This window comes from Elephas maximus, chromosome 27 (assembly GCF_024166365.1).
Source record: "Elephas maximus indicus isolate mEleMax1 chromosome 27, mEleMax1 primary haplotype, whole genome shotgun sequence".
In the NCBI taxonomy this organism is placed as follows: Eukaryota; Metazoa; Chordata; class Mammalia; order Proboscidea; family Elephantidae; genus Elephas; species Elephas maximus.
In genome coordinates this window covers 19,616,443-19,639,913 of record NC_064845.1, presented here as the reverse complement: position 1 = coordinate 19,639,913, position 23,471 = coordinate 19,616,443, and the positions used below count along the sequence as shown (strand labels likewise).

The window sequence follows — 23,471 nt, the reverse complement described above, 5'->3', positions numbered from 1 at the left end:
TTTGTACTGTTGTATTTTTATTAAAATAACATGCACCTTCTGTGTTTGTTTGCCAACCGCGCCCTCTCCTTGTGAAGTATTTCCATAGGTGCTACGCTAATTTTTTTTTGTAGCAACATGAAAAAAATTGAAATAGTGGTACTTATGAAACTACCTTGAGGAGGGAGGGTGTGGTTGGCAGCCAAATGTAGAAAGCTTGTTATTTGCTTAAAAATATGATAATGCTCGGTAGCCACATGTGGCTTCATACTGTAGTTGTATGTTTAAACGTTTATCTTCCCTATTTTACCATCTTCTCAAGGAGAGATTTCATTGGTCTTTGAGTTTTATTGAAATTCAAAGTGTGTCATTATTGTGATATTGTGGTATGGTTGGAAAAAGCTAATATGCCCTTGGGTTACATCAGTAGAAGAATAATTTCCAGAAGAGGAAGTTAATAGTGTTCTTCTTCAACGGATAGGCTGACTCCTGATTATTATTATGCTTGGTCCTAGGATTCATGCGTTAGAAGGGCATTGATATTCTGGAAAAAGCACTGAAAAAAACTGATCCAGTTGATAAAGAGTCTTCAGGCCATGCCACATGAGGAATGACTAAAGCCTAGATGATGCTTGGCTTAGAAGCTGAAAGGCAGGAGTGGGCATGAGTTTGGGGGAGCCGTGATCCTCAGGGGCTGGAATAGCTGTTAAAAGCATGGTTGAGCCTTTGTTAGAACTAAAATCAACAAATAGAAATAACAAAAGGGTTAGATTTCAGGTGCACATTAGGAAGAACTTCCCAACCATTGTGATGCCTAAAAATGGATTGCTCTATCTCAAGACTCAGTGAATGTCCTTCATTGGAGATGTTCGAGCAGATTCCCTTTTCAGGACAGAGAGAGTCTTCTAGCCTCACTTGGAATAAGGAGGTGGATCAGATGACTTCCAAAGATCCTTCTGCCCTTCAGGGACTACGATTCTTGAGGTCATGTCTCTGAGCACATTTCTTTAGAAAAGTCTGCCATCCACAACATAGTACATAAAATCAGTGTTCTGCATCCTACTTTGGTGGATAGTATCTGGGGTCTTGAAAGCTTGCCATCTAAGATACAGCTATTGGTCTCTTCCCGTCTGGAGTGAGAGATCGTGAAGGAGACTAAGACTCAAGGGAGCAGTTAGTCTGGAGGACTGATGGACCATATGAACCACAGACTACAAAATCCCAAGACCAAAAGAACTGGGTGATGCCTGGCTACCACTACCAACTGGTCTGACTGGGATCACAACAGAGGGTCTTGGACAGAGTGAGAGAAATGCGTAGAACAAAAAAATCAAATTCACAGAAAGAACCAGGCTTGGCAGTCTGACAGAGACTGGAGGAGCCCCTGAGACCATGGCTCTAAGACACCCTTTGACCTGGAAATGAAGCCATTCTTGGAGATCACCTCCCAGCCAAACAGTGGGCATGCACATAAGATAAACGATAACACCTGAGAGGAAAGTACTCCTTAGAACAATCAATTATAAGATGTGAAGGCAGGAAGGTAGATAATCAGGCTGAAAGAAAATGGAGTAACCAGGGCAGAAATGGGGAGAGTGCTAACACATTGTGGAGAATGAAACCAAGGTCATGAAACACTTTATGTACAGACTATCAAGTGAGAAACTAATTTGCTCTTTAAGCTTTCACCTAAAGCAGAATAAAAAATAATAAAAGAGATACACAGACTAAACTTAAAAAAAAAAATTGTGCCATCAAATTCCAGAATATTTATGTGAAGATATTTATATCTGGATGCTTGGGTTCACTTTCACCTCTTTTTACGAGGTTTTGAAACAGTCACATTAAATTTATAAAAAAAAAAGCTTTGCACCTCACTGAAAAACCTGCTACTTATATATTTTTTTTCACATTCCAGTTACTAATTTATTCAACATTGTCTACAGTATTTAGTTACTTCCTCATGTCTCCTGACTGACTCGTGAAATTCTGGGCTCTCAGACCTTGCTTGGAAAGGCCTGATAAGATCAGGCGATAAGCCTATGTGTGTATGATGACACAGTTAGAAGGTCTGCGGATTTGTGATATATAGCAGACACTTGGATTAGTAAATATTCTAGTAAAGATTAGCACTTTTCATTTACATAGCTCTTTCCATCTCAGGTTCTACCAAGTATTCATAATCAGCATTTACCCTAAAAACTCTTATGTTAGTGTTCATCAGGGAGTTTTTAGGATTAAAGAAGAGCTAGCTATGAGTCGGAATCAACTCAACAGCACTGCATTTGGGGAGCATCTTATAGTCTTGGTGTGTTATTTTCAAAGAACCAGAAACTTATATTTTCAAATGATGGTTGTATCTTGATCCAAGAATTTTGAATTTTTTGTTTTGTACCTCATTTTCAAAAGTGCAAGAAAGAATGTAGTATTATATTTCCTTCTAAAACAGCCCTGGTTGGTAAAAATGTATTAAAATTAACTAATGTACAAACTCTGAAATTTGCCAACATTTCCTGGTGAATTTGTAGGAATTTCTTTTCTCCATAACCTAATACATATGTCTGTATACTAACTTCCCACAGGGCTATGGAACACACCTGATGAATCACTTGAAAGAATATCATATAAAACATGACATCTTGAACTTCCTCACATATGCAGATGAATATGCAATTGGGTACTTCAAGAAACAGGTAGGTCTTCCACCATGCAACACCTTCAATTTTGTTATTCCTTTCCTTAATATGCCCTCAGGTAGCCTCCATCTAAATAAGTGTTTACTCCCAGTGTTTCCTACTTACAAGAACGACACACATTTATTTTGTAAGCCCTGGGAGCCCTGGTGGAGCCCTGGCGGCACAGTGGTTAAGTGTTTGGCAGCAGTTTGAATCCATCAGCCGCTCCTTGGAAACACTAAGGGCAGTTCTACTCTGTCCTGTAGGGTTGCAGTGAGTTGGAATGGACTCCATGGCAATGAGTTAGGAGCTCTGGTGGCACAGTGGTTGAGCACTTGGCTACTAACCAAAAGGTAGGTAGTTCAAACCCACCAGCCACTCTGTGGAAGAAAGATGTGGCAATCTGCTTCGGTAAAGAGTTACAGCCTTGGAAACCATATAGGGCAGTTCTGCTCTGTCCTATAGGGTTGCTGTAGTCCGAATTGTCTTGACAGCAGTGGGTTTGGTTTTTGGTTTCAAGCTTTAGAAATAAGGAAATACCAGACTTGATTAGGAAGTGTGACTAGCGTATAGTAAGTACTAAGTATTTATTGAGCAAATGAATAAATAACTTCCATAAATGAAGTATAATATTGGAGCCTGACACTCTGAAATATGATACTCTTAGCCAAAGGAGAAATTTGGAGTGAGTTTTCAGTCCTGGGTACGTAGAGCTGTCCATGAATGAGTGAAACTGATTGAGTCAGGGAAGCCCTCCACTGAGGACAGGAGAGGGGAAGTCCTGAAGTTTAGAAACGGGTGGAGATAATCCCTGTTCTAGGGCACATAGCAGGCTGGGAGGCTGGCTGCCTTCTTCTTTCCTATCAGAAGTTTTCAGCATAGCTTTTTGAGGATTAGTCTTTGGATGTGTTATTACTTTAAAATTTTATTTATTTTGTTGTTGATGATATACACAGCAAAACATACAGCAATTTAACAGTTTGGATGGGTATTATTTTTAATATAGTGCTTTATAATTCTTAATTTTTTTTTTTTTTACTTTTCTGACTACAGAATTAATGTACGGCCATTGTAGAAATTTTGGGGAATAGAGTAAAGCACAAAGAAGAAAAAATTGTTTATAGTCCTACCACCTAGAGAAATTGACAGTTAACATTTTTATTTTTTATATATGTCCTTCTAATTTTTCTGTGTGCGTGTTTGTGTGTATGTAAATACATTTTTAAAAATGGGCCATACTGAATATGCAATTTATTTATTTATCCTTTTCACTTAATATATAGTCTGATTATTTGCTCCTTAAAATTTCTGATGGTTCTCTGGGATGTCGTTGTATAGTTAAAAAGTAATTTATTTAACCGATACCCATTTTGGGGCATTTAGGTGTTTATTATATTGAAATGTACCTGTGTGAATTTGTGTGTGCATGTTACCCTTATCTGAGATAATTTACTTAGAATAAATCTGTAGAAGTGGAGTTGCTTCCAGACATGTTAAAGGTTTTTGTTATGTACTGCTAATACTGTAGCAATTTCTGTTCTCACTAGCAATGTATGAGGGCTCAGCAAAGGAACTGATAATTAGGAAGTATATATTTTTTATCCCTTTAAAAACCCATTGCATTGAGTCAATTCTGACACATAGTGACCCTATAGGACAGAATAGAACTGCCCCATAGGGTTTCCACAGAGTGGCTGGTGCATTTGAACTGCTGACCTTTTTTTAGAGAAGCTGAGCTCCAAACCACTGTACCACCAGGGCTCTTTTACCCCTTTGGTAGGTAACAAATTGTATATATTTGCATTTCTTTGATCATTGTGAGTTTTTACTTGTTTTTCTCATGTTTACTGACACTTGCCATTTTTTTGAATTGCCAATTCATTGTGTTTTGTCTCTTTTTCTATTAAGGTACATTTTTTGCATTAAAGAGAACTTTTTGCACGAAAGGATATTATCCTTTTATTTTATGGTAATTGTTTTTTCCCTGTTTTTTTGTCATTAGGTTCAATATTGATTGACTTTTTTTTTTAATCTATGGAATTTTTAAGATTTTATTGTATAAAATGTAACTTAAGAAAAAAGAACTCCTTATATGACAAGAAAGCTTTCCTTGCTTTGATGTCAGCTAACTAAGCTCCTATTTATTTTCTTATTCTTTGGGATACGTTTGTGACTTTTATAATAAAAGTCATTTGAGAGAAGTCATTGAGGTTACTATACTGAGAACTTGGGCATCAGCTTTTCTAGCCTGTAACTATATTGCAAAAATGAGATCTTAGCTGTGGTTCTTAAATTACTTGTTCTGTAGCCCTCTTTGAAGACGTTGGCAGTAATTACTGGGAAAATAAGTTTTTGCTGAAAGGTGAAGCAGGAAACCACTGCCGATAGATCTGAAGTCCAAGTCATTTTCTGCAAAGAACTGAAATACACGCCTTAAGGAAAATTACATTTATAATTTTGAATCTATAATATATGTATATAATACATTGTGTGTGTATGTGTATATACACCATGTAGCATCATTATTACAGCATAATGTATGGATATAAATATATTTGAAAGCATTAATATCATTAAAACAACCACACATTATGATGGGCCGAAAGTTTCTTACCTGTACAGTTGGGATTTCATTTTTACAGCATCAAATTTCTAATTGTTGAATTTTTTTGACAACTTTAATTTCAGCTCAACATTTTCTTTGAGATCAATGTTAATTTTTGATTTGTCGAGAATCCCGGGGGCCCCCTCCCCACTTTGGGGAAAATTTGTATCAATCGTGTTTATTATACCTTTGAGCATAAAATTAAACCTTGTTTTTGCTTAATAGCTGTTTCTGTTTAAAACTTTTAAATTCTGTGTTTTACTAGGGTCATATTTTTATGTTGTCATGCTTCTTATTACATAGTTTGATTTCTGATTTTTTAAAACTTTTTTGGAGGTTTTCAAGGTGCTAACCTTCCCCAGAACAATATGACAAGGACCTAAAAGATACATATCTTGATGCCTAGTACAGTGCCTGGCACATAGTTGTACTCAATAGATATTTGGTGCACATTGCCTGCATGAATGCATTTTTTTTTTCTTGCAGGGTTTTTCCAAAGAAATTAAAATACCTAAAACCAAATATGTTGGCTACATCAAGGATTATGAAGGAGCCACTTTAATGGGATGTGAGCTAAATCCACGGATCCCATACACAGAATTTTCTGTCATCATTAAAAAACAGAAGGAGGTAAGCAGGTGGCCAGCACATGTTCCTTCTCTGTTGGCCAGTCTTATTTGGGGTGGGTTGCATTTAGTTGGGTTCTGAATGTACAAGTCTACTGGATATCATAATCTTAGTTTGTTACGGTTTATCTAGATTTCTTCTTTGAAGGTATCCTTAACCTGTCTTCTCTGCCAGTCACCATTTCTAGGAGGGTCAATATGAAAAACAAACAAATCCACTGCTGTCCAGTCAATTGTGACTCTTGTTCAATAGTGACATATTTTAACCTCACTTTCAAGACCTTTAAAATTCTGGCCTCAAGCATCCTTCCAAATCTTATCTCTTTACTTTCTCTTCAAACTATTCTTCAATGACCATTACTGAGGCCTTAACATCTTGCTTGGTGCCATTATCCAGCCCTCTTCCACCAGCACACATGCAAATCAAACTGCTTCTATAGCACTGGTTTGATCTATGTACTTGAATTTTAATTATTCATCATCTTACATAGGTATTTGTCTTAGTGCCAAAGTTTTATCTTCTAAATATGAAGTGATTTGTCATCTGATATTGGGGTAAAGTCCTTTATGCATATGAACTAGAAGAGGAGCAATAAAGAAAAAAACTGATAGATCTGACTACATAGTATTTTTAATTTCTCTAAGGTAGAATAAATAGCACCATAAAAAGAGCATTGTTGGGGAGTACACAAAGGCCATTTATTAAACAAATATTAAAACCTAAAGATCACCTCCTTAGTCCCTCCAGTTGGTTGGCATTCAAGAACTAGGAATTTGAAGTTGCATCATCCCAGGTCAATTTCACTTTATACTTCTGTTATTCATTCTAATATGCTTTTTTCTATTGGAGAATGACCAAAGAAAGTATCTGTCTTAAAATCATTTTTATTTGCTAATTTCTCCTAATGTTCCTTAATCCCTATTCTTAGTTATTTGTCAGGCATTACCAACATTGATAGACATATAGCTCCTTACACGTTGTCCAGTACATAGTAGGTGCTCACTAAATACTTTTCTTTTACTAAGCATGACTCATACTTGTTCTTAAGCTTCCCATGGAAATGAGCAAAAGTCTTTTTTTTTTTTTTTAGTTAAAAAGTAAAAACTTCTGTTGCTTCTTGGTCAAAGATTCAGTCTAAGAAAGAATTCCAAATGGGGCACTTGGATAGTAATAGAAGCACAAGGTTCTCTCTCTCAGAAAAGCTAGCTCTTTTCATTGTTCTCTTTAGAGCTTAATGAGCACATTCAAATTCAGCAGCACATTATTCCACGTTAGATGTTGCTGGACAACTAAAGCTATTACCCTCTTGTCAGCTGCTCTTTCCTCAATCTCCCCACCAGCAGCACAGCTTCATCTCCATAGTAAAAACTAAGAGCAGTATAAACTAGCAAGGTCTGTAAATTCACATTGTGGGAATCTGTTGGCCTTTCCTACATAAAGAGGAAAGCCATAAGCACAGAGGTATTTTAAATGGGTCCCTCGCCCTTCCTTTTTTCCTCTCAGGTACCTCCTCCCTCTCCACCCTCCTTTTTTGCCCCTTGCCGTCTCTGACATATACCATTGAATGGATAATAGAGATTTGGAGCTGTTAGCATAGTTCTTTTGAAAGAGATCTGAAGTCACCATAATACAGTAATAAATTTGAATTCATGTAATATCTTCTACAGAATTCAAAATGTTTTCACAGTATCATTTATTCCAACTCTGAAAGCCTCTCGAGGAAGGTAGAGACTAAAGGTTGTAGCAAACAAACAGTATAAATATATTGAGGATTTCCCAGCACCTAAGAGTATAAAAAAAAAACCACTGCCGTCGAGTCGATTTCGACTCATAGCAACCCTATAGGACAGAGTAGAGCTGCCCCATAGAGTTTTCAAGGAGTGCCTGGCAGATTTCAACTGCTGACCTCTTGATTAGCAGCCATAGCACCTAACCACTACACCACCAGGGTTTCCCCTAAGAGTATACTAGAATAAGCTATAATTGTCAGAATAAGCTATAATTGTCATTAGTGGAGATGGAGAGAGAAAACTAGTCAGACAGGTGAACCAGAGAGTGGAAAATTAAATACTGATTTGTGAGTGTGGACTAGAAGGGAGAGGTGGGATCCATAGGGCCTAGTATCATCTGGGATGGCTTGGTGGGGGGGTACGCTTTGAACTGGAAGGGTCTGGTAATGGTAATGGGATCAGCAGAAGCAAAGGCTCAAAGTCCAACATAAGTAGATTCTTGGACATTTGAACAAATAGGATCGTAAGTATGTGTGTGATGAAAGCTACTATTTGAGAAAGTATGAATGTGCTATGAGCAGGTAAAAGAGAAGAAAAGAAATTATGTGTTTTTGTGTGTGTGTGCGTGCTTGTGTGTGCTGGCTGGGAAGGGGGGATAATTCTTAAACCTTAATCCAGGTGTGAAACTACAAGGGACTAGGATATTCCCTGTTCAGTATGGCAGCCAGTAGCTACATGTGGCTATTGAGCACTTAAGTGGCTAGTTAAAATTGAGATGTACATTAAGTGTAAAATGCACTCTCATTTAGAAGTCTTATGAATATGGAAACCCTGGTGGCGTAGTGGTTAAGTGCTACACCTGCTAACCAAAATTTCAGCAGTTTAGATCACCAGGCACTCCTTGAAAACTCTATGGGGCAGTTCTGCTGTGTCTTATAGGGTCACTATGAATTGGAATTGACTCAACAGCAGTGGGTTTGGTTTTTGTTTTGGTTATTATGAATACAAGAATGTAAAATATCTCATATTTTTTTTTATGGATTATATCTGACAATGATAATATTTTAGAGCTATTGAATTAAATAAAATATATTATTAAAACAATTTCACGTTTTTGTTTTGACATTTAGAAAATATGGCTATTAGAAAATGTAAAATTACATGTGTGGCTTGTCAAAGAGCAAACTGGAGTTTCTGTTAAAGCAAAGAGATTTATTGAAAGAATAGAAGGATCTAGATTGGGTAGCATATCCTGTGGAATTTAAATCTTCAGTGGTGCCAAGGGATATAGGAACAAGTTTTGAATGAATTAAAGTCTGTTCTCGATTTGTAACCCCTACCACTTTTGAAGTTTTTGTACTCTGGGGCAGGGGCTTTTGTAAACACGAGGAGTTAATGGCAGAAAGTGTAACACCAGTGTCAACCAGAAACTTGCAAGGTTCTCCATTAATATGGTAGTTTCTCCTTGCGGGTGCCACCATAGGAAAAGCCCCTGCTGTGTCCTCAGAGCCCCTGCATTCCATAAGCAGTTTCTTTTGACTATTCTTTGACTTATAGCAATCCTTTTGTAATGCCTGGTTTTCTTGCAATAGTTGCAAATTTTGGATTTAGTGCCTCCAAAGGGCTTGGATTTATCTTGCCGGTTAGGAGATTGCAATTGATGTAATTGTCAGGCTATTAACTTATTTGCCTTGGAGGTTTGCTTAGTCTCCAAAGCTTGTGAAAGTTTGTGAGCTAATTGGCTAGCTTGGCAATGGGAGCTGCTTTCCAATCTAGCTGATGCCTTTTTACAAGGGCTGAAAGTTCAGATTTGGGGCAGATGTGAATACTGCATTAAAAGGTTCTGTAGGACTGGACCAAAAGCAAAGAAGTTTCCTGAATAAACTGAATGCTTCGAAGGTCAGCGGAGCAAGGGTGGGGGTTTGGGGACTATGGCTTCTGGGGACATCTAAGTCAATTGGCAAAATCTATTAAGAAAACATTCTGCATCCCACTTTGAAGTGTGGCATCTGGGGTCTTAAATGCTAACAAGTGGCCATCTAAGATGCATCAATTGGCCTCAACCCACCTGGATCAAAGGAGAATGAAGAACGCCAAGGTCACAAGGTAATTATGAGCCCAAGAGACAGAAAGGGCCACATGAACTAGAGACTACATCATCCTGAGACCAGAAGAACTAGATGGTGCCCGGCTACAACCCATGACTACCCTGACAGGGAGCACAACAGAGAACCCCTGGGGGAGCAGGAGCACAGTGGGATGCAGACCCCAAATTCTCATAAAAAGACCAGACTTAATGGCCTGACCAAGACTAGAAGAAACCTGGTGGTCATGGTCCCCAAACCTTCCATTGGCCCAGGACAGGAACCGTTCCTGAAGCCAACTCATCAGACATGGAAGGGACTGGACGATGGGTTGGAGAGAGATGCTGATGAGGAGTGAGCTACTTGCATCAGGTAGACACTTGAGACTATGTTGGCATCTCCTGTCTGGAGGGGAGATGGGAGGGTAGAGGGGGTTAGAAACTGACAAAACAGTCACGAAAGGAGAGACTGGAAGGAGGGAGTGGGCTGACTCATTGGGGGAGAGTAAGTGGGAGTATGTAGTAAGATGTATATAAGTTTATATGTGAGAGACTGACTTGATTTGTAAACTTTCACTTGAAGCACAATAAAAATTATTAAAAAAAAGCTTCTGTAGTCTCAAGGAATGATGGATTAATCCCAGAATGTTAAGCAAACCCTTGAAATAATCTGGTCTGATAATCATAGATATTTTTTATCTTTTGTTTTAAATGCAAGAGCAAATTTTTGTCCAGTCTATGATTGGGGGGAAAACTTTTAGAATGGCCTCTAGCAATCTTGTACTGATAGCCCAGGAATCTTCTGACAGTTGAGCAGCTGTTTTATTTGAGCCTAGAGCTAAGCTACTTTGGGGATTTCTTCAGCCTATTCTAACCACAATTGTGCCTCCCTTACCCAGTTATTATGTAGACTAGTTGATACAAATCAGAGAGCCCAGGCTGGTAAGCCTCAACAAGAAACCTAAATTCCTCAGCAGACTTGTAAGGATCTTCTCACAGTTCTGGGAAACCTTTAGCAATTTTATGTAATTCTGAGTGTACCCAAGGAGTAAACATAATTTGGGGAGGATCCTCAATATCCGCAGTGGGGTGGATTTTAAAAGGCATTTTGGGAATAGGCTTTGTGTTCCAAGTAGGTCCTTAAGGGGAAAAGGGAAGTTCAGGCAAAGTCTTGGTGTTATCAGAGGAATCTTTAGTAGTATCAGAAGAGCCAGAAGGCAGAGGAGGATACAAAGGAGAGGTGGCTGGCAAAGGAGCAGGTGGTCCCAGGACAACTTGGATAGTTGGAACAGAAATCTGATACTACAACTCCTTCTCATTTTGTTTAGTCAATTTAGAGACATGCTGTAGAGAAGCAATTTTATTCTCATCACGTCTTCTATACTTCAAAATACCAATTAAAATAAGCATCCCATTGTTTCTGCTTAATTGAAGAGATTTTCTTTTCTAATTTACTGAACAGAAAACTCAGTTTAGATCATTCAAAAGCACCAAAAAGTGGCCACATATTTTCCAGACTATTCTTAGTGAAATGATGCCAAGCAGATAGACACAAACAGGTAGCAGAGCCACAATGGTTGTTCATACATTGGGCAGGAGTCCCAGAAAGGAACTCCATGTTGCCCCTTCTTGTTTGCAAAGAAGGCTTGAATTTCTTCAAAGTTCAGGACTCTCAGACTCAATAAATCCTGATGAGGAATGCCATGGAGTTTTGACAGTGTATTGGTTAAACCAGTATGTTCCTTTCATTGCATGAGGTTTTGCTTGTGGCTGGCAGGCAGCCTAATGCTTTGGACTGTCCTCGACCCAGCCTATTCTGTCACATGAGACTTTAACCAATTCTGCAGCAGGTGCCCACCCTGTTGGTTTTTACTGTCCATCCCGTGCCCTTGGTTTTCTTTGTGGCTTATAGAGCCTGAGATTCCACAAATTCAAAAACTTCAGGGACAGTAAATTATCAAGAACCTCAGACTACTGCCACTAGCAAAGGCAAAATTTGGCAAAAATTCTTGCAAGACCAGAATGAAAATAGACAAGACAAAATGAGACAGACAAGGACAAAATGAAACCAGAATTCTTCAGTAAATCTCAAACAGCTCAACACAAGAAGGGGGAGCTCAAAATTCGAGAGGTTTCTTTACCTGACGGTGATTCCCAAAAAGTTCGTGGAGTGGTGAGCTCAAACTCGCTTGGTACTGAAGCCTGTCCTTGAATCCTCAGGGGTTGCTGCAGGCAGCGTACCTTCAAATCCCACTTCTGACACAAGAAATGTCAAAGAGCAAACTGGAGCTTCTGTTAAAATTGAAGCAAAAAGATTTATTGAAGGAATAGCATGATCCAGATAGGGCAGCACTTCCCAAGAATTCACAGAAGTACTCCAGTGAAAGGAATTTTTCACAAAGTACAGAAAATCCAGGACATTTACAAAATCATTTACAAAATCATGATTTAACAGACATCAGACAATTGCAGGATCCCTTAAACATTGCTTTGTTAATCATAAAGTTCGAGTCAGTTAACTTCTTGTTAATCTATGCATATTTTGGGGGTCAGCCTGAGTGAGTATCCTTCCTGGGAGCATGCAGTGAGAGGAAGGGAGAGGAGAGTAGGGGAGCCCACAGGCTTCCTGAGGTATTCTGGCTAGCTGACTTCTGAGAATCAGCTCAGAATGAGCAATAAAAAAATGGAGCCTGGCCTGTGTCTTTGGCAGAAACCTTCCCTTGTGCCAAGCACCTAGATTTTTAGGGTTCCTTCATAGGCTTCCTTATGTTTCTGTTGGTCAGCACTGATCTAGATTCACTAAGAATATACTTTTAGTTATTTAGTTAGTCCCATCCATTTCATGTTTTTGTTTGAGTGCTAGGATTATGTATTCATGCTGCAGCATTTACCAGTGATATGTTTGAGATCAAGCAGTTAGAAACTAGAATTTTTTTTTGTTGTTGTTTTCCTTTGTAAATTCAGTGAATGACTGATACAGTTTTGTTCTTTCCAAAATTTGGTTATGATATGGCTAATTTCAGGATGGGAAATTCTGAGTTCTGTTTTTTTTTTTTTTTTTAAGGGAAAGCTACACTGTCTTGGAAATAGTTACCTCAATATACTAGGAATGATTTTACAAAACAAAACTTCTCTCAGAATTACCAAAGCAGCCCTGCCTACTCATATCCTGGTTGCATTGCCTTAACAGACACTATTTAGAAATGCTTTTTTGATGTAAATAGTGTAGGTTGGGGCTCAAGTCTTGAAAAATTTAAATAAGAATAAGGCCATTCATCACAGGCCTTTGGGCTTTCTGATGCCTGTTCATCTGCCCATCCGCTTGTCCCTCCAATCTGAAGGGAATAGTCATAGTTCCAGGATGTGAAGTGGTTCTGATACTTGACTGACTAGGTATTGATGCTCTGGAGCTGCCTTACTGTAATTCTGGTAGAGCCTTCTCAGGGAAGAGGGCAGAATAATTGGTTCTTGTGCTAGTGATGACAGTGGGCTCTGAGGGCAGTGTGTTCTCTCAATATTAGCTTTTCTGGGTGGCAGGGACCAGTCATCCAGACAATTGTGTGAGTGTCACTGAATGGGCTTGGTATAATAGAATGTTTTATGTCTTACCTGTTTAATAGCATTCATCTTTTCCTTTTTTTCGTTTCATAAAGACTTAATTTTGTCAGGAAAATGATTCCTGCGGTTGTCTGACTAGAGCTGTAGGCACAGACTTCCTTCCCTAACCACATTTTCTTCCTCTGCTTTACAGATAATTAAAAAGCTGATAGAAAGAAAACAAGCCCAGATTCGAAAAGTCTACCCTGGACTTTCATGTTTTAAAGATGGAGTTCGACAGATTCCTATAGAAAGCATTCCTGGAATTAGTATGTATAGCCCTTCTTTTAAAAGCAAATATTGTGGTCATGCCATGAGTTGTGTTTGAAACGATTAGAAGAATGTAGTAATTTGAAACACTTTATTGCTTTGTGTGTCTCAATTTGTGTTTATTTCCAGTTATTAAGAAGGTAGCAAAAGCTTTCCTTTTATCTGTCTTTTCTCTACCTCTTAACACAAACAAACCAAAGAGAGTTTAAATGATCACTTTTTATAGCTATTAATCTCCACAATTTTATGAAGAGCCTGGTATTTATAGCACAATGGTAGGCACTACTCTTGAAGGTAGGATAATTCTACTTTTATAAACGGGAAAATTGAATCTCAGAAAGGTTAAGTGACTTAACTTTAACTGGCAAATATCCAAAAACTGTCAGAAAAAGGAGCAGCTCAGCTCTGACCTCCTCCAAACATCTTGCTGTTTGTACAGTGTCTCAAATGCCATCACAGTTGCAACCTTCATAGATCTGTGCTTGGCTAAATTAGTTTACCAGACGTGAAAAAAGATGACTTGCCATGTGTGATGGAAATCATATGATTTTTCGTAAGTTCCCTAATATTATAATAAAGATGCCTTGTGGTGCAACGGTTAAGTGCTTAGCTGCAAACTATAAAAAAAAGTCACTGGTTCAAACCCACCAACTGCTCTGTGGGAGAATAGACCTGGCGATCTGCTCCCATAAAGATTAAAAAAAAAGCCCATTGCCATCAATCGATTCCAACTCATAGTGACCTGGTAGGACAGAGTAGAACTGCCCCATAGGCTTTTCAAGGCTGTAATCTTTACGGAAGTAGACTGCTATATCTTTTTCCCATGGAGCGGCTGGTCAGTTCGAACCACTGACCTTTTGGTTAGTAGCCGAGTACTTAGAAACTGTACCACCAGGGCTCGCTCTGTAAGATTACAGACTAGGAAACCCTATGGGGCATTTCTACTCTGTCTTATAGGGTCGCTATGAGTTGGAATTGACTCAACGGCACACAACAGTAATATTATGATAGTTTTTCTAAGGGTTCATGACTGTGAGTATATTAGAGGTAGGTTTTATTCAGTTAAACCATACGAAATAGGTTTTTTTTTTTTTTTTTGTAGATCAAAAGCTATTAAATATCAGCAATTTCATATGGTTCAAATCTAGGATCTTCTAGTATATCGAAGATGAAATAAACAAAACAAAATCAAACAAACTAAAGTTCTCCAGAGGAAGAAATAAGACATTATTTGGGCAAGGTGTATGACTTTGTTATAAAATCCATCACTTTTCACTGCTAGACCCAGAAAATTTTATTTCCACATTTTATTCCTATTAATGGTAGCAACCATTTAATAATAACAACCATTTAAGGAGTTTCAGTGGCCCAGTGGTTAAAGTGAGGGACTGCTAACCAGAAGGTAGGTGGTTTGGAACCACCAGTGGCTCCACAGGAGAGAGATGTGGCAGTCTGCTTCTGTAGGAGTTTACCACCTTGGAAACCCTATGGGGTCACTATGAGTCAGAACTGACTCAATGTCGGTGGGTAACAACCATTTAGGAGTCCCTGGGTGGTGCAGATGATTTAGTTCTGGACTGCTAACTGAAGGGCTGGTGGTTCAAAGCCACTCAGAGGGTCCTTGGAAATAAGGCCTGGTGATCTGCTTCCAAAAGGTCACAGCCTTGAAAACCCTGTGGAGCAATTCTACTGTGCACACACGAGGTCTCCATGAGTCGGAATTGACTTGATGGCAAGTTACAACAACAGCGACCGTTTAACTGAATGCTTTCTTGTGCCAGGCATTCTTCTGTTATATTACATGCATCACCTAATCTTAAAAGGGTAATATCACCTAACTTTTAAAAGTTTTATTTTACAGATTGAGAAACTGAGACAAAAGAGGTTAAGTAACTTATCTAGTTAAGTTAGCTTTTAAGGGGAAAGCAGGAAATCAAATCCGTGTCTATCTGACTCCAGGGTGTGTTTTCTTTTTACTATAGGTTTTTACCCTAAACCAAGACACAAACAGTGTTTTGGCCAAATAAAATAGAGACCAGGACAGAGTTTGTTCTAAAATAACAGTTTAAGTCTTTTACGTTGTGATTAGCAAAAATCACCATTGAAAAATACTCGTGCAATACAGTTGAAAAACACACATGCCTACTGTACTTCTTTTTTTTTTACTGTACTAGAAATAGACATTTATTTTTTACGTTTTCCCCTGACAGATTGAAGCTCCTCTTCAAAAAATACTAACATATAGGGTAGTATTGTCAGTCTTGGAAATGTTTCCTATTGTTAGCTGCATAAGGAAGTAACCAGAGTCAATTTTAGTCTCTTCCCAGAAATAGACTTTTTATTGAGGCATGGCTGTAATTTATTGCATTTTAGATAAGTATTAACTATGTTATTCTCTTGACCAAAAGCAGTTCTCATTCAGTGTTTAATTTCGTTGACATAGGAGAGACAGGCTGGAAACCAAGTGGAAAAGAGAAAAGGTAAGTATGATGGGCGAGAGGATGTTAATGGAAGCAATTTTTTCCCCTCCCAGCAACTTTGAGAAAAAGGGCAAACTGACTGTAATCTCCGATACAACACTTGTTGGGTAGCAATTTTCATAAAAAGCTCTGGAATGATTCCAATTTTAGGTTTTTGTAAGAATGAGCTGTATTGGAATCAGCTAGCAGGAGGGTAAAAAACTAATTCTTGTTCTTGGTTGTTTACTTTTCTTTCAAGTAAAGAGCCCAAAGACCCTGACCAGCTTTACAGCACACTCAAGAGCATCCTCCAGCAGGTGAAGGTGGGTGTTCTCTTTTCATTCATCTTGTGCAAATATTTTGAAATGATTTTCCACATGGAATTTCCATATTAGATACCTTACTTTTTTCTTTACCCAAGAGCCATCAAAGCGCTTGGCCCTTCATGGAACCTGTGAAGAGAACAGAAGCTCCGGGATATTATGAAGTGATAAGGTTCCCCATGGGTAATGCCATTAACATTTTCTAAGTATAGATTTAAAGCTCTCTGGATGGTGGTGTGGGGGACAAATGGTTGCTGAGGTTGACTTGTAATGATTTCAATAGTTATATCCTTAAAATGGATATATGTTCATATGCTTTCCTCTCCCCCTTTCTGCCATGCTACTGTGTATTTCAGTGCAAGAAAACCAAAGGGATGATTGACTGAGTCTGGAATCCTGCAGGGGAGGTTAATTTAGGAATCCATATATCCTACCATGTGAAAAATACGTTAAACCCTCTGTGTTCATTTTCAGTCTTAAGTTAACTGACATTTTCACCTTTGTCTTCTGGGCCATCTCAGTTCCTTTTGGGAATTTTTCAAGGGAAGTTGTATGGGTTTGGGGAGAATAATTCCCTTTAGTCCCTGTCCACTTGCACTCTGAAGACCTGCAATAGTGTTGTTGTTGTTGTCAGGTGCCGTTGAGTTGGTTCTGACTCATAGTGACCTGTGTACAACAGAATGAAACACTGCCTGGCCCTGCACCATCCTCACAGTCATCATTATGCTTGAGCCCATTGCTGCAGCCACTGTGTCAATCCATCTTGTTGACGGTTTTCCTCTTTTTCGCTGACCCTCTGCTTTACTAAGCATGATATCCTTCTCCAGGGACTGATCACTCCTGATAACATGTCCAAAGTGTATGAAACATAGCCTCGCCATTCTTGCTTCTAAGGAGCATTCTGGCTGTAATCTTCCAAGATAGATTTGTTTGTTCTTTTGGCAGTCCATGGTATATTCAGTATTCTTTGCTCACAATGTAATTCAAAGGTACCAATTCTTTGGTCTTCCTTATTCACTGTCCAGCTTTCACAGGTATATGAGGCGATTGGAAAAACCTGGACGTGGGTCAGGCACAGTGTAGTCTTCAAGGTGACATCTTTGCTTTTTAACACTTTAAAGAGGTCTTTTGCAGCAGATTTGCCCAATGCAACGTGCCGTTTGATTTCTTGACTGCTGCTTCCATGGGCATTGATTGTGGATCTAAGTAAAATGAAATCTTTGACAACTTCAGTCTTTTCTCCGTTTATCATGATGTCGCTTATTGATTCACTTGTGAGGATTATTGTTTTCTTTATGTTGAGGTGTAATCCATATGGAAGGCTGTAGTCCTTGATCTTCATCAGTAAGTGCTTCAAGCCCTCTTCATTTTTAGCAAGCAAGGTTGTGTCATCTGCATAACGCAGGTCATTAATGAATCTTCCTCCCATCCTGATGTCCTGTTCTTCATATAGTCCAGCTTCTCAGATCATTTGCTCAGCATACAGATTGAATAGGTATGGTGAAAGGATACAACCCTGGCACACACCTTTCCTGACTTCAAACCATGCAGTATCCCCCTGTTCTGTTTGAACGACTGCCTCTTGATCTATGTACAGGTTCCTCAAGAGCTCAATTAAGTGTTCTGGAATTCACATTCTTCGCATGATTTGTTATGATCCACACAGTCGAATGCCTTTGCATAGTCAATAAAACATAGGAAAACATCTTCCTGGTATTCCCTGCTTTCAGCAGGGATCCATCTGATATCAGCAATGATATACCTGGTTCCATGTCCTCTTCTGAGTCCATCTTGAATTTCTAGCAGATCCCTGTCAACGTACTGCTGTAGCTGCTTTTGAATGACCTTCAGTAAAATTTACTTGTGTGTGATATTAATCATATTGTTCATTAATTTCTGCATTTGGTTAGATCACCTTTTTTGGAATAGGCATTAAGTATGAATTTCTTCCAGTCGGTTGACCAAGTGGTTGTATTCCATATTTCTTGGCACAGATGAGTGAGTACTTCCAGCACTGCATCCGTTTGTTGAAACATCCCAACTGGTATTCTGTCATTTCCTGGAGCCTTATTTTTTGCCAATGTCTTCAGTGTAGCTTGGCCTTCTTCCTTCAGTACCTGCAGTAGTAAGTGTAGCAAATGAGGTCTCTTGTAGCCTACTCACAGCCTGCTCTTTGGAAGTTTCTTGGTTCAGCCTGAGAAGGGCATAAGCTTCTCCAGTCAGATACCTCCCATATGCATAGCTGAGTGCTTGTGAAGGGAAAGTAGATCCCATTGAACAAGGCCAGTGATGGGCTGAGATATGTGCTAGACAAAGATCGTTAAAACAGTAAATGGTACTTGTTAGTGGATCAGTATTTTTTCCTAGGATGGCTTTATGTACTTTATGTAGTCCTGCCCTCTAGGAAATTACGTGTTTGAGGACAGGGCTGACTAATCAATGATTTTACTTTTCCCCGTATCGTCGTCTTGACTTTTTGTAAAAACATCTTTTTTCTTTCCCCACAGTCTTAATAACTTTTTTTCCTCCATGTGGGTGAAATCTAACTCATTTTGCTTAGTCCCACACTGGACAGTATCTAAGTAGCCTGACCTCAACATGTCTTCTAACCGTGCTTAAATTGGAAGGCAGGGTTTTCCCATTTACTCAATCTCCAAGTTTAGGGTGGGGAGTGGGGGAACAAAATTAGAATAATTAAGTGGTATCTTCATATTTGGTATTATCAATATGTAGTCAACTATTTTTTATCCATGCCATTTGGCCAGTTGAAAGATTCAAAAAAGACTAAAGGAAGAAAAATATACACATAACTTTAGAATAGAAAGGAAATATGCAGAATTTGGTTGTAATATCCAAACACCCCTATAATTCTTGTTTTGTTTCTGCTGCATTTTAGTGCTTCACATCTCTTTCCGCCCCTTCCGCCTGGGGAGGGGGGATCGTGTGAAAAGCTTTTGGACAAACTTCTTGTGTCAAGTTTCTTTTTTTTTCTGGCTACATTTTTCTTTCTTTGCTGCTAAAACAGTATGTTGGGCAGCAAGCGTATCAGGAACATCGACATCTAATTTTACCTAAAAAATAAAATAGGTACAATTTCATTGCTCTTTCTTCCTTAAGAAAGAAAGGGTGTCTTGATCTGTTCAGTCATACTTAGGCAAGACATTTAGTTGGGGGTTCGCTGAGTCTTTTTGGCATAGTTAAGCCAAACTGAAAGGTCGGTGGTTTGAACCCACCAGCTGCTCTACAGGATAAAGGTGTGGCAGTCTGCTTCCTTAAAGATTTATTGCCTTGGAAACCCAATGGGGCAGTTCTCCTCTGTCCTGTAGGGTCCCTATGAGTCAGAATTGACTTGATGGCAATGGGCAACGGGTTAGTGAGTCTTCGCGTACCTTAACCTTTTAGATTTTTCTCTCCCAACAAACTGTTTCAGTTAGAGAAAAAAAAAAAAGTTTAATCCACAGATGTGATGACCTAGCAAGAGAGCCTTAGTCAAAGGTCTAAAGATGGAAGCAGATATTTTCCCTTTTCTTATTTTTGGTGTTTTGTGGTGGATTTAGAATGTTAATACAAATGAATCTGTCCTCATTTTGGGATATGGCACATAAATTTACTTATTTTATTAAATGATAATCCAATGTATTTGACTCTTAACTTTCTTTCCTTCTGGAAAACTTGATAATTGGGAATTGGGGATATCAGTAGTCAGAAGTGCTTCTTGAGCCATCTTGACTTATTTTTCCATGTATGGTTAATACAGTTATATTTTTTAAAGACACAGCCAGACTTAGAGAAAATCAGAGACCCATAAATGAGTAAATGTTAGCATCTCCTAATCAGTATGGAATTCTTTAAATTGGTCCTGAGAGGGAGGCTTGAAGAAGCCCTGCTGTATTCTTAAGAAAAGATGCAGTACTGTTTAGATGAAACACTGTTTTCACCTGTGAAATAATACAATTTGAAGCAAGTAGGTATCCTGGGAAAATACCATTTTTAACAATAGTCTTGCAAGGCTTACTTGCTTTAGAAAATAGATGATTGAGTCAAGGGGGCCATTCTTATTTCATTGCTAGAGCATGAAACAAGATTAATTGGAACCATTATTACTTGCAGGGTTACTGTATATTTGCAGATGTATTTATGATCGATTTTTCAACTGTAGTTCTATCTACATAACACCAAACAACTGCAAATTTAGTGAAACAAACTCAGTGTGATTGTTTTAAATAATAAAATGATTCAGTACAAATGTTTCATCTGCTCTACTCCACATAGATAGAGCCTCTTCTGTATAACTCTGAATGAAGAGTTTACAGTAGTTAGTTCATCATACTCATCCTTGCTAATCTATTTAGCTTCTTTGTGATTGAAAGAGGATTGGATCAGGTGACTAATAATGCTCCCTTTAATGTTAAAATGGCTGTGATTTTACACAAAAAAAACTCATAAGAGCATGAACAGAAGATTTAAGAACTGTTTTCCTTGATCATGAGTTCTGTTTAAGCCAGGGTATTGGGATGAGAAAAATATCATCAAGTCAATGACTTTTCTTTAAGCCAGGGTATTGGGATGAGAAAAATATAATCAAGTCAATGACATGAATTTCTTTCCCAGTCTCACTTTTGTCAGCTGGCATTGCAAAGGAGTCAAAGATTGCTAATATATTTTTCTCCTGCACAGATCTGAAAACCATGAGCGAACGCCTCAAGAATAGGTACTACGTGTCTAAGAAATTATTCATGGCAGACTTACAGCGAGTCTTTACCAATTGCAAAGAGTACAACCCCCCTGAGAGTGAATACTACAAATGTGCCAATATCCTGGAGAAATTTTTCTTCAGTAAAATTAAGGAAGCTGGATTAATTGACAAGTGATTTTTTTTTTTTTTTCCTCTGCTTCTAGATACTCATCAAGCAGTGTGCCTAAAGCAAAGGTGGTTTAGTTTTACAAAGAATTGGACATAATGTACTGAACTAAATGTAATAATTAGCACTTTTGAAAAACAAAAACCTCCTCTTAGCTTTTCAGATATGTATTTAAATTGAAGTCATAGAACATTTTTATTTTATGGAATAGATTTCGATCTATTTGCTACTATTAATGTAAATTTTCTACGGCATCGTCCATTAGCCGAATATTCAATAATCATCTGGGGTTTCCTCAAAACCTGTGTCTGAGGAAATTGCACATAGTACCAAGATTTGGGGAAATCCAGAAAAATTTTCAGACCGTGAATGTTTTCTTTCTTTTTTTTTTTTTCTAATGGAGTATGAGAGTTTATTTTTATTGTTTTCTGAAGGACTTTAAGGAAGGGATCCATGATAAAAAAAAGAAACCCGAAAAAGGTGATGTGATGTTTGATGTCTCATCGTAGACTTTTTATATATATTTTTTAAAAAACACTGAGCTAGATGAGGTGCTTTGAGCAGTTCTGAAAAAATGCAGTTCTGAAAAAGCAACTGCTTTGATTCCTAAGGAAGAGATTCTAAGTAACGCAAACTTTTTATAAGCATCTGGTTTTTTGATAGTTCTGTCTACCTAAAACAAACTTGTGAGTGCATAACCACTATTTTAATAATTATTTTCTCTACCAAGTGTGTAATGTCATATTTGACTTTGCTTATGCAGGACATAAGTTCCAAAAGGTCATTTCCAGGGTCATAAAGGCATACACTTGAAAAAACTTGAGACTGAATCTATATGCTTTAATAGGAAAAAAAAATTGTTATTTGTAGATATAAAATCTGGTGAATTCTAGTTCTTATGAACAAAGTTTTTTTTTTTCTTTTCTATGATACATCCAACCCCACTGATAATACACATATGTGCACATTTTTTTCCCCCAGTGCATCTGTAAATTTTATTCATTGTCTGAGATGAATTAAATGCCCACCGAGGTTTGCTGTCAGTATTTTAATACCCACACTGGTAGATAGGCCCAGGGTCTGTCCCACTAAAACCCATCAGACAACCTTTATTACCCTGCCTTGGGATTCCAGCTTAGTGCTTGGATTTATTTTCTGATTACACTACGTAGAAAAGTGGGACATTTTCCATCTCAACTCTGGAAAAACGAATGAATATAAAACATAAATGAAGACCATCTCGATGGTCTTGACACTAATTTTTATGATGCAGATTTATAGATGGATTTTTGTAAAGGACTAGCTTTTAAAAATGTATGTAACTTGATGTTTTATATCAGCATAAGTAAATGAAAATGATCATTAATAGTCGTAAACAGTTGCCAGAGATAATGTGCAAGAAGGAAACAAAACAAAACAAATGGCTGTTAAGTTGAAAGTGTGGTTTTTGCTACGTAAGAGATATTCAGAATGCTCAACTGAAAAATGCCTCAACTTTTAAAAGTAAAAGAAACCACCTTGAGTGGCATCTAGATTTCTAATGAAGAGTTACGATACAGTTTGGATTCAGTATCTTGGCCTGGTTTTAAACAAGACTTTGTACCGGATCTGCCAAAGCATCTGTCCAGCCTGGTATCCTGTGAAAGTTTGTTATTTTCTGGGTAGACATTCTTAGAGAGTATTGTCTTTAAAATCAGATTGTCTCTTCTATATTGAAAGCATTTTTATGGTTTCTAATTTAAAAATTAATATTTTCTTATAGATATTGTGCAATAAAGCTGAAGTAGGATGTGTGTGGTTTTTGCAAATGCTTTAACAGCTGATAAAATTTTACATTTGTAAAATTAATATATTGTACTGGTACAAAATAGTTTTAAATTATATTTAAAAAAAAAAAAAAGCTCCCAATCTGGTGGTGTGTTTTTTTCTTCAAGCAGATTGAAGTTAAATGTACAGTATAGTTGATGACTTACCGATTATATCCTTCATCCTTAGGTATAAGAATTTTGTTGAAGATGTTTTTAGAATTGTTATGTTTGTGGGTGGTTTCATAAGAATCTACAGCCCATCAGTGAAAGGCTGTGAAGAGGAGAAATATGTACCATCTCCCTAGAGCCATCCACTGCATCTTGCCTACTGCCACCCGTTAAAAAAAAAAAAAAACAAGTCTCCCAGAAGAAGAGTGTTAACTGGTTTTGAAATCAAAAGAAGGTATACTTGTTCCAGTCTTTCTACTTTGCCTCTGTGATAGTAGATGAATG

The 23,471-nt window shown here is 38.0% G+C and overlaps 1 protein-coding gene across 1 annotated transcript in view; it reads left to right on the top strand.

The window, feature by feature from the left end:
- KAT2B (lysine acetyltransferase 2B) overlaps positions 1-23,089 on the top strand; it is a 105,498-nt gene extending 82,409 nt beyond the window's left edge. Inside the window, exons 12-18 of the mRNA XM_049871108.1 lie at positions 2,562-2,672; positions 5,746-5,889; positions 13,451-13,565; positions 16,010-16,046; positions 16,285-16,348; positions 16,447-16,531; positions 21,026-23,089. Coding sequence (XP_049727065.1) covers positions 2,562-2,672; positions 5,746-5,889; positions 13,451-13,565; positions 16,010-16,046; positions 16,285-16,348; positions 16,447-16,531; positions 21,026-21,219 — 750 coding nt within the window. The 3' untranslated portion in view covers positions 21,220-23,089. The remainder of the gene's footprint in view (positions 1-2,561; positions 2,673-5,745; positions 5,890-13,450; positions 13,566-16,009; positions 16,047-16,284; positions 16,349-16,446; positions 16,532-21,025) is intronic.
- Positions 23,090-23,471: the final 382 nt, after the last annotated feature.